General features: G+C 31.7%; 1 protein-coding gene across 1 annotated transcript; it reads left to right on the top strand.

The window, feature by feature from the left end:
* Positions 1-3,167: 3,167 nt before the first annotated feature.
* LOC137829374 (uncharacterized) lies at positions 3,168-6,072 on the top strand. Its single transcript, XM_068636181.1, has 3 exons — positions 3,168-4,381; positions 4,610-4,868; positions 5,388-6,072. The coding sequence occupies exons 1-3, from the start codon at positions 3,465-3,467 to the stop codon at positions 5,550-5,552; spliced, it is 1,341 nt and encodes a 446-aa protein (XP_068492282.1). The 5' UTR covers positions 3,168-3,464; the 3' UTR covers positions 5,553-6,072.
* The last annotated feature ends 6,477 nt before the right edge of the window (positions 6,073-12,549 follow it).

The raw sequence follows: 12,549 nt of genomic DNA on the forward strand, positions 1-12,549 counted from the left end.
GAGACTGTATCCGGAATACTAGCACCATTAGATAATTCTGCAATATTTGCTAAAGAAGTAGTAGCACACCATTTATCATTCCAGAAATTAATAAAAGAACTTGTACCAATAGTCCAAGAAGTATAATCAAGTATAGTAGAATAAAACTGCTTAATTTCATACCAAAGAGATGAGGATCTATAAACCATTTGAAACTCGTATTTTGATTTAAGGACCCTGGCTTTCAAGAGCAAAGATCAAGGCTTGTTGCTATAAGCAAAGTTTCAAGCAAGCTTAAGAAGATATGCATTATTTTCATGGTGAAGGTTAATAATTTTCAAACCCCCATTCTCAAGGGGAGAACAAATCGTATCCCAATTAACAGTAGCTATACCTTTTTTTAGAATATCACCAGTCCAGATAAAATTTCGACACCACTGCTCAACTTGCTTAAAAAGAGAAAATGCCATTTATACAAATTAAAACTATAAGTTAGAAGACTTGTAATCACCGTATTGACCAACTGAATCCGACCCATCATGCTAAGAGATTTACCTTTCCAAGAGGCTAGCTTCAATTTGACTTTATAAAATATCATTCGCATATAAAATATGAGAGGGAGTGAGAAAACCTTGCGGACTAGCCATATGTAGAATCTTCTTATCATCCACAAGCTTTGAGAGACCTCTACTAAGAACTTCCTCTGCAAGACAAAGAAGTAGAGGAGACAAAAGATCACCTTATCTAACAAACACCTCTACTACAAGGAAAAAAACTCACCAAACTGCCATTTATTATGATAGAAAGCATAGCTAAACGAAGAAAAGTATTAATCCAACCGACAAATGAGGGGTGAAAACCAAAGCGTGACAAAACTAATAGTAAAAACTTCCAACTTAGAGTGTCAAAGGCTTTGTGAATATCAACTTTGTAATCCACATTGCCTCCGTGAACTTTTTTAGAAAGCAAGTTAATAGCTTCAAAAGCAATACCAATACAATCTTGAATCTGTCTGCCTTGCACAAACTCATACTAATTAGGAGAAATAATTCTGGCAGCCACAAGAGCTAGCCGATCTGTCAAAATCTTGAAAATAATCTTAAATTTAAATTACTAAAATATCTTTAATTTTTTAATAGATAATTTAAAAATTTATATTAACTTTTCTTTATTTTTTAATTTCGTAACTTATTTATAAGTAATGAGATTTTAATGAGATAGTCAAATCTTCATACATTCTCGTCTAAATTTTTTTCCTCTAATTTTTGAACGCCTTATTTAATATGGTTTTTAAAAAAAATATTTTAATTCCTTTTAAAAACATTGATTAACAAAAATGTACAATTGTGTGTGGATTACGAAATTTTAATGACTTTGAATTGCTAAAAAATTAAATTTCCCATATTTTAAATTACTTTGTGTAGATAAATCAATTTAAACTTCTTATACATCAACTTATTTTATTTAGAATGGGTAATTTAAATAATATTATATTGAAAATATAATCATATATTTAAAATTAAATTTTTAATAAATATTAGCTAATCATTTAGTGTGATAGAATAAACACAATGAGGGAGGCTTTAAAAATTTCTACCTTCTACTTCTTTTGTAAAATTTAAGATTCTACAATTTAAATAATCAAAGTACTCTTAAAATGTTAATGCATTCTAAATTATTTATCTAAATGATATATTTCTATAAAACATTTTAATTTTTTAAAAAACAAATTACTCTATCCAAACATAACATAAATGTTATTAAAATGACTTATCAACATGTTCTATGAAATATAGTAAGATTTATTAAATAATTCATTTATTAAATGGTTTGTATGAAGAAGTCATGATTCTTGAATATTTGTGTGTTGAATATATGGTAAGATAAGTAGGATATGCTTATATTCAAAAGAGTTGACCAACAACTTCACAATATAAAAAATCACTAAAAATTATGATAAGATTGAAATTTCATTCACATGAAATTTTTTTATATGTAGCTGGTTCACTAACACACGAAACTCAGATAATATTTTCATATTTTACTCATTAATTAATACAAAAGGAAGACGTAATTACAAATAAACAATACTTATATAGGGGTGGGGGTGGACATAGAAATCTAAATCTATAAAATATAACTATGCAAATATTCTTATAAATATTTTTGTAAAATTTTATATTTAGCTAAATAATACTTTTAGTTAATTAGTTTTATTGTTTTACTTATTTTACAATATTAAATTATGTTGGTATCTTATAATTGATCCTTGACTGAAATGGATCATAAAACAATTTCTTTTATGGTATTAAAAGATTGAGGAACATGTCTCTGAAAAAAATCTTTTTTATGATCTCAAATAAGTCCATCGTGGCTGGAATAATTTATATTCTTTTATAAAACAATTATATTAGACTAATTAATATCTTTAATTAATTAACTTGATTGTCTTATGCATTTTATAACCTTGAAAGCGATACTTTTATATAAATGAAATACACTCACAAAAATATTTCCAAGTTCAAATAATTGAATTAAAACTATATTTAAGTATTCTATTAAAATGAGAATTATTGATAAGAGTTGTTTAAAAATAAAATTATTATCTGAAATTGATTTAATGTGTAAAATTATATATTTATGAGTAGTCCAATAACGAATGATTCATAAAATTAACAAACTTTTATTATAATAATCTCTAAATGATTTTTGTATATTAGACTAAAATATTTTCAAATTCAAATAATTGGATTAAAACTATATTCAAGTATTCTATTAAAATGAGAATTATTGATAAGAGTTGTTTAAGAATAAAATTATTATTTAAAATTGATTTAATCCGTGTGTAAAAATTATATATTTATGAGTAGGGTGACTCATAAAACTAATTCTAAAGGACTCTAGTATCATATCAATAAATTTAAATCTAATTCGATTTTATAAAACCGACTTAAGGTAATGTTTGCATTCACTCGTATATTATGAAATGTTTGAATTTATAGTCGATATTTAACAAAATTATTTACATAATTTCTTATAAAAAAAATAATTATTTCTTTAATTTATAATTAAATAATATGTAGATACATGAAATTTACACTAGAATAATATTTTTATTTATTCAATAAAAAAAGAATTTGCACTAAAAAATAGATATTATATTTTAAGTTGCAATTAGAAAATTCACAACAACAAGGTCTCTTTTATTTAACAAGCACACCTTTGAAAATCCCTCTTTTGCTCACATCCCATTGGCTCTGCCTTTCCCATTCAACTCCAAAACAAACACAGACTGCACTTTCCCTCTTCTGTTTCCTCTTCTTCCAACAAGATCAACCAAAACCAGAATCAACAGCAGAATCCAATTTCACAGTAACAAAAACACAATCATAATCACAATCCCTTAACACTCTTCTTCCACACATACATAGATATTCACACACCAAACAACACAGCACTGTCTCTGTCACTTTCTCTGTGTTTTGATGCATAACCACCACATCGGAGAAGACAACTCTCACCTCTCTTCTGAGGATGCCACTTCAACCCCAACTCACCAAAACCCATCCCAAACCCATTTCTCAATTCAGGTTTCTCCCTCCTCTCCCCATCCACTGCCACCAAACTCACCAAAAACTCCCTTTTACCATGAACGCTTCTCCGACAACCCATCTCAAACCTCGCCCCGCAAGAGAATACCCCTCATCACCCTCCCTTGCCGTCACTTTCCGACACCCTTTGGCGCAAAGTTTCCAACTTCGAAGCTTCTCCCTCGCTTCCGTTTCCTCATCTTCCTCCCCCTTCCCTCCCTCTACTTTCTCCTTTCAAACCCTGCCCCTTTCGATTTCTTCTGCGTGATTGCTTTCTCAGCAGCTCTGTTGATTTCCCTCAATCTGGCACTGTTGCTGTTCACTCGATTGTTCCCCGCCAAATTCTCGTCATCGTCTTCTTCTGCTTCTTCTTCCTCCCCTTCTGCTCACCCTGTGGTGTGGTCTATTGGGTCGAACCCTAAGCAAGTGAAGAGCACGAGTTGGGGGTGTTGGGTGCAAGTTTACAGCAATGGGGATGTCTACGAGGGTGAATTTCAGGAGGGGAAGTGTTGGGGGAGTGGGGTTTATCACTATCACATGAGTGGGAGGTATGAGGGTGATTGGGTTGATGGGAAGTATGATGGGTATGGTGTTGAGACATGGGCAAGGGGGAGCAGGTATAGAGGGCAGTATAGGAAGGGTTTGAGGCATGGAATGGGGATCTACAGGTTCTACAGTGGTGATGTGTATGGTGGTGAGTGGTCTAATGGGCAGTGTCATGGCTTTGGAGTCCACACTTGCAGTGATGGGAGTCGCTATGTTGGGGAGTTCAAATGGGGTGTCAAACATGGACATGCACAGTACCATTTCAGGTATGTTTTTCTCAATAATTGGAACCCTGTAATGAATTTGATCCACTCTTCCTTTTAACATGCATCAAAGAACAATCTCTTTTGAAGGTGGTGCAATGCAAGGCTGTTATTTTCATTAATGCTGTGGTCTCTTTGGTTCTCTACATATATCGAATGCATTGCTCAACAAATAAGAAAAGTATCTTTTAAATGTGTCATTATTACAGTCTCATTTTATGTGTACTGCAGAAATGGGGACGTGTACGCTGGTGAATATTTTGCAGACAAGATGCATGGTTTTGGAGTGTATCAATTTCAGAATGGCCATCAGTATGAGGGGGCATGGCATGAAGGAAGAAGACAAGGACTGGGAATTTACACTTTCAGAAACGGGGAAACACAATGTGGTCATTGGCAGAATGGGATTCTTGATGATCCTAAGAGACATAATAGTCCTAATGGTTCTCCATGTGATGTGGACTATGCCAAGGTTTCCAATGCAGTACAGGTAATGTTATATTTTGCAGTTATGATGGGTTAATATGTGTGTAGTAACTTTTACCAATAACACAATAGATTGCAAAAGAAAGGGAATCAGGGATGAGTTATTCTTTTATTAGGAAAAGGGTAAACCAAAAACAATGATATACATATAATTAAACCCCCTTTCTAATGTGTAAGCATAGACACAAGGTATGAAAAAGCAAATACACTTGATTGAATACTTTAAATTACTAAAAGAAAGAGTAAACATTGGATGAGTTTTTGTATTTTCAATATATAAATACTTGTATTCTTGGCTCCATGCTCACATTAGAAAACCTGTACAACCTCATGTTGTTTTGCTTCTCATAATATAGTTGCTTTCCTTGTTTCTTCCTGGTTGTTATTATGAAGATGATCAAATAACAACATCAGGAAGAAATCTAAATTTTCCCCAACTGCATCAACTTGGCTTTCTGCTTAAGCTGTGTGAGCAGTCTGTTGGACCTTAAGCCGTGGTATTTACTTCTCTAGTTCTTTGCAGGATGCTCATTCTGCTGCTGAGAAAGCTTACAACATGGCAAAGGTGGAGGACAGGATGAATACAGTAGTGGCAGCAGCTAATAAAGCAGCCAACACAGCCAGAGTTGCAGCTGTTAAAGCTGAGCAAAATAGGATGCACCATAACTATAATAATAATGGTAAATGATAATAACCATTTCCTCAATCTTGTGATGATAGAAAGCTTCAGTGTCATCCTCCATCATAGGTTTTGCAAACAGAACACTATTGGATATGAGAAAGCAAAGGAAGCAGAATGAATTCAGGGAGGGAGAATCATAAACATGTGCAAATAATGAGATCTTCTCTCAAACTTTATTACTAAGTTTGTACATTTTCTTCCCCTCCCCAATGGAGAGATGTTTCCATTTCTTGTAAAGTGGTACAGGTGCAAGGTGTGCCTGCTTGGAACCACTCATTGTGGAGCAAGTAGGGTCCTCACTTTTGGTGTCTGGTTTTATGTGTATCAGAAGAAGAAGAAAAAAATAGAATATAGAGTTTCAGTGTGTAAGGCAAAAGTGCCAAAAAGATGTAGAGTAGGACTTACATGTTGGCTTCTTCTTGCCATAAACATGTTAGTGTATGTATCCATGTCACCAACTAATGTTGTATGTGTTTTGTGAAGAGTTAAAGCTTTAGAAAACTGAATTTGGTTATCATGCATCAAACAACCATGTATTATTATATAGCTTAAAATAGTGAAGTATAGTGAAGTTCTCCTATATGAAAGAGAATTGTATCTTGTAGAATGAAGGTCACATCACAGCAATTTCTAGAGGAATGGAATAAATGTTTTAGCTTTTATAAATATGTTTAAATTTGGTTTTAGATGTAAGAAAATTGTTACTCTTCAAAATTAAAGTAAAAAATAGAAATGGTCTTTACTTTATAATTTTTTTTTATAAAAAACTTTCATTTTAGGTATCACTATATTACTTGACATCTCAAGCAAGACTGACACCTCAAGTAACAACAATCATTTGTCATCACATGAAAAAAGTATTATTGAAAAAAGAAAATACAAAAATATGGGGGACTAGACCAAAATCTATATGTTAACAAAAACGATACATAAAACGAGTTATTGTGATAAGACGGGAATGATGTAAACTAATGGGATATTAATATAGAAGATTTGTTTACAAATCTGGAAGGTTTAAAAGTTTGATAGCAAAGTTGAATAAAAAAATGTGAAAGTTTTAAAATAATTTTTACTATTTGTTTCTATTTTTTCAATGACTGTAAATATATTTATCTTTTTTTAATCATAGGATGGTGAATTGGAGGCTTTATAGTAATTGAATTTTCCTTTATGATTGTAGTTATAGTTAAACTTCGTCAATTCTATAATTAATCTATTATCATGATTTTCAATATTTCAAATTTAATGCTTATAAGCAAACTGGACAATATTTTTATTACTACCTATGTTCATGAGATGTTGTTCGAAGTGAACAACTTTTGAATTGTACAATATTTGGAAAATAAATTTTCTTTAATATCTCACATTTAAGAAGTTTGGTCATTTTTATTTTTTAATTTATTTTAAAAAATAAATTCTCACCAAGACTCATAGTTCTTGAGGAACCAAACAGATCAATGTGTAGCACTTCAATGAGTTTTGAAGTGGAAACCATGTTTTTCAGTTTAAAAGAATGCTTAGTTTGTTTCCCCTTTTGACAAGCATCACACTCACATGATCCTTCTCAAACCTGAGCTTGGATAAACCTTCAACAAGATCATTAGAAATAAGTTTGTTCAAGTGATGCATATGAATATGAGCAATTCTTCTATGCCAAAACCATGATTCCTCATGTTTGGTTAAAAGACAACCTATGAATGTAGAATGTGAAATATCAAGTAGATAGACATTATTAATTCTTTTACCAAACAACAACACTTCCTTTGAATTTAGTAGGCGAATCTCACAGGAATTGGTTTTGAATGTGACTTGATATCCTCTATCACAAAGCTAACTTATGTTGAGAAGATTGTGCTTGAGTCCTTCCACATAAAAGACATCATGAATCAGAAAACTGTTCTCATTACCAATAGTACTTTTTCCAAGTATTTTTCCTTCCACATGGCCTTCTTGCTTGAGATTGATGTTGACAAACTTAGACAAACCTCCCGTCATATGTTTGAAGCAATGACTGTCCAAGTACCACAAATGCTTTGTTTTTCATCAATAAGTCTTGCAATCAACAAAATCAAGTGGCAAGATTTGGTCCCCTAACAAATTTGGGTCCATAGAGGTTATTTTTGTTGTTAGGAACCTTAAGATTCTTAGGAACCCACTTTAAAATGCCTTTGGGAACTAAAACTTTTTGAATTTTACAAAAGCTGATAGAATGACCCTTTCTCATACAGTAGAAACAAGAAACAACTGGTTGTTTCGACTTTTCAATCAGTTGTTTTTCTATAATGGTTGAAAAAGATTTTGAAAAGCCACTGTTCTTACTTTGTGGATTAAAACCAAGACCAGATTTTCTGAAAACGCAATTTTGAGATGATAAGACATTCTCAAAGTTGGATTTTTCTTTTGAAATTTTATCTACAATTTTCACAATATAAAGAACCTTCTTTTGAAGAGATTCACATTTTTTGCAAGAACTAGATTCACACTTGCCAGAAGAATTTTGATAAATCATTTCTAAGTTTTCAAAATCAGTTTTTGTATTGTTTAATTCTTATTCCAAGACCTTGACTCTATTTTTCAACCAGTTGTTTTTACTTTTCAACCAATTGTTTGAAAGGGTTAATCTATGGGCTTCTTCACGAGTCTCTTTAAAAGCCTCAAGAAGTTTATAATAACTATCACATTTAGTAGAGGAGGGTGTACTTACACTGTTTAATGTAGAATCTTCTTTTGCCATCAGACATATGTTGATTTTGGAAGCTGCAGAGGATGATCCAGAAGAGAACTTGTCATTGTCCAACCAAACATTTCTTGAATCTTTATGAGTTCTTTCAAGAGTGTCTCACATATCCTTAGTTGAAACACACTTTGAAACTCTAAGGAGCTCATTAGAATCAAGAGCAAATACAATAATATTTTTAGCAACACAATCAAGATGATCTTTTTCAATTTTATTCTTGGTCCATTGAGACAAAGATTTTCCAGAAACAACATTAGTATTTTCAAGCATAGGTATGAAAAAGTTGTCTGTGATAGCATCCCCAGATTTTCTTGTCTATGGATTCAACAAAAAATTTCATTCTAATACACCACAGTTGATAATTCTCACCATGGAATAGAGGTGGTCTATTTAAAGAGGCACCTTCCCCGAAAGGCAATTTGTCAACGATTAAAACATATTTGAAAAACAAAACTTGAGAAAATTTCAAGAACCTAGCTCTTGATGCCAATTGTTAGAATTAATGGCCTAAACAAGAGGGGGGTGAATTGTTTTAAAAAAATACTTTCACAAATGATGGGTTAGAATGAAGATTTATGAAGATTTACAGATCAAGCAATCCGATCATCCAAGAAAACAAAGTTGTTTAAAACTGTTTTCAGAAAAACAACCGGTTAAAAATACTAATTAATCGGTTGTTTATAACAATAAAGATAAAAACACAAATCAAAATGTTTCAAATGAGTGAGAGAGAGAAAAAATCACACAAACAATTATACTGGTTCACTCCTTACGAGAGCTACATCCAGTCCTCAGAAAACCATTGGGTATTGCACTAAGCAATTAACCACAAATTACAAACACCACAACCTCAAAAATATGATTTTAACCACTCAAGAACACACACTCTCTTTGACTTTTCACACACACAGTCAGAACAACCTCTAACTTTACAGATTCAACAGGTTAGAAGAATTCAAATAGAAAAGCAATTACAAGAGTAAATGGAACAAATTACACCTGGTTACAGGAAATCACAGTTGATCCTAATCCACATTTAAACCAATGCACAACCCAAGGCAATCTAGCAAAGCTTGAATAAAATCTTTCACAAAGATGTTTTTGAATCTCTCTTTCTGTATTTTCAAATAGGAAGGGTAATCCCAAATTTATAGCTATTCAAACTATCCATTTTAGGCAGTTAAACACGAGCTAAAACAGTTTAAAATCAACTGAAAACAGATTTAACAGATTTATGAAAAGTTGTTGAGAAATTAAAAAATCAATCGGTTGAATTGTCGAATCAACCAATTGAATTGGTTTGCAGTTGAGTCAACCAAGGTCAAAGCAATTTAAAAACCCTTCAAACAGGCTAAGGGAAAAACAATCGATTAAAACAAGAAATCAAAAGGTTATTTTTCACTTAGCTTTGAAAAACACTTTTCTTGTAAAACTTAGATTGATTCAGTTGTGAATTTGATTAAGAGTGGATTTAACAAATTCTAAAGTACCTATAACTAAACCCCAAACACAAAAGCTCAGTCTTCAAGCAATCTTCATGGATTTGGAGGCATCAAAGTTTCATTTTCAACAGATTGGTTGGTAACTAAGGGTGAATATACAAATGTGTGTTTTGGATTCACCCTGAGGAGAATATTTCCCGTTTCATCCTCCAAGATGCCATCGTCTACGCATTCAACCTCTCCTCCAGCGACGCCATCCCTTCCCCCACCGCCCCCACCCCAACACTCTAACCCTCACCATGCAGGTCACCCTCTCCGCCTTCAACCCCAACCACCGCATCCTACACCAAAGTTAACGCATACGCCTCCTACCGCGCCCAACAAGTCTCCCTCGCCATCGCCCTCCCCCCACCTACCAAGGCAACTGCGACATTGCCGTTTGGTCCCCCTTCCTCTACAGTAGTGCCATTCCCGTATCCTCTTTCATGCTCGAGATTCTCCAACAGGACAAGAAGAGTTTTGGTCAACGTCAATTGATTTGCAATTCAAAAAATCCTAACTTAATTTTTCACTAAACTAATCTCTCAATCCACGTCACTTGACACCTCACACTTCACAAAACACCCAATTCCACTTCTCTCTGCCACATAAGCAGCATTTTATGCTGTAAGGTGTCACTTAACAGAAAAGACCAATTTGTATATATTTTAAAAAACATAGGAACTAAATTGATTTCTTTTAAAACCACTATACTAAATTAAATATTGACCTTAAATGTAGAGACAAATAAGGTAATTATACCTTAAAAAAACAACTTAGAATCACACTCAGACATTAATAGCAAGTAACATTTCAAGTCCATTTTTAGCACTCAAATATGTTAAGTATTTTTATTTAGGTCAAAACCCTAAAAATATCTTTTAGTCAGATTTACGATTCTCAAACATGTCACAACTATTTAGAAGCAAAACAACAATACCAATAATCAATAAAGAACTGAATATTATATAATATGTAAATATCACTTCAATACATAAGAGTTCGAACAGATTACTTAGAATTAGTCATGCATACTTCTAACACCTTTCATTCTCCCAATTGGTTACAAATCACTCAATGGTGTTTTTCTCTCAATCTAGCACACTAGAGTTGTGCATCTAGACTCCTATTTAACCTAATTTGCTAGGGTTAGGCGACTTCCTGCGTTGCGCTCATGGGCTTAATGATAAAAACATAAAAATAGCCCAATTATAATTTATGTACAATATTTATAATTTATGTTTTAGGTTGGACAATTTATTAGTTAGTGAGTCTGTGTTACCAATGTTACATTGTTCAAAATGTTTAAAGTAATCGATTTTATTTTTCATGTCATAAATTATTTTCACTTGTGATAATTCCAGTTCACCTCATTCATTTACCACTTGCAAAAACTTAGACCAAGTCACCACATCTTAAACCATTTTTTAGGATGACCAATACATTAACCTCAACCATACTCAAGTCCAATTGATCAGTACTTCAATAAATGAAAGCCTTCATATTAAAGTTAATAACAATCTACATTTAAGTATAAAAAAAAACATTTTAAATAAAATTATAGAAATGATGTTAAGAAAGTTCAATTCAAAAGTATGTTTGCAATAAATATTTATTTTATTCAATAACATACACTACAAGAACATACTACTTCTTGTTCTGTCTCATCACCTCCAATTTTACACCTTCTAGGTTTTCTTCTCTTTGTAGCAATTCTTTCCCTTCTTAACATCCTTGCTTTTAGGATATCTTTTTCAATTTGTTCCATAATTTATTCTCCTTTTCAACTTTCCAGTTCACATTATGATAACTTGATCTAATTTGTTATTTTTTTCTATTAATTTCATAATTTTCTTTCATAGTTTGACTTCAATACTATGTCTTTATTGCTCCTCGATTGATGGTGATTGTGCGCTTAAAATGTGACTCTTATTATTTATTATGAATTTTCTTACTTTTGGGTTTTTTTTTTTATTATTCTTTATATTTTAAGTATTCTTTCATCCAAATGACATTAATATTTTATCAAAGATATTTTGATCATTGGAAAAAAAATTAAACAAGATATTTTCCCAAAATTTATAAACTTGTTGAAATATTGGTAAATATAAGAACAAATTTTGTATCTTTAAAAGTTCAGTAATTTATCAAACTTCGTTTTAAAATTTGACTAAAGTCAACTTAGAAATTAGTTGCACTATCTTCCATTATATGGAAGACGATAACTACTTATCTTTCTATTACAAAATTTTCAAATCATGCGAATTTTGAAACAATAAATTCAATCTCCAACTAATATGTCCTTCGACCGTCGTACTGGACAAATTCGCTTCCAAAGAACTTGAATAAAACCATAACAAATGTCTGATATTTTTTATAATATGAAACTTAACACATTTTATTCACATGTCAATTTTAAAGTTATTTTATTCACATGACAGTTTAGAAGAAGATCAGTTGTAGTTGTAGGTTGAATTATATAATAGATCTGACTCTTGTAGGTTGAAATATTTATCCACATAAATCAATTTGATCGCTATAGTGGTTTCCATTTATCCGTCGAATTAGCCACCGATTTTTTTATAAAAATTTGGTCGTTAATTTAGTTTCTAAGTCTGGTGACCAATTTTTTTGCAACCGATTTAGTCACAAATTTGTGACCAATTTATAATTTGGTCGCTAAATGTTTGCGATTAGGATTTTGAGTAAATGTTTTATAATTATTATTATTTTTAATAAAAAATAAAAATTTATAAATTTATTTACAATAATAAATTTAAATTCG

Source organism: Phaseolus vulgaris, chromosome 11 (assembly GCF_000499845.2).
Source record: "Phaseolus vulgaris cultivar G19833 chromosome 11, P. vulgaris v2.0, whole genome shotgun sequence".
In the NCBI taxonomy this organism is placed as follows: domain Eukaryota; kingdom Viridiplantae; phylum Streptophyta; class Magnoliopsida; order Fabales; family Fabaceae; genus Phaseolus; species Phaseolus vulgaris.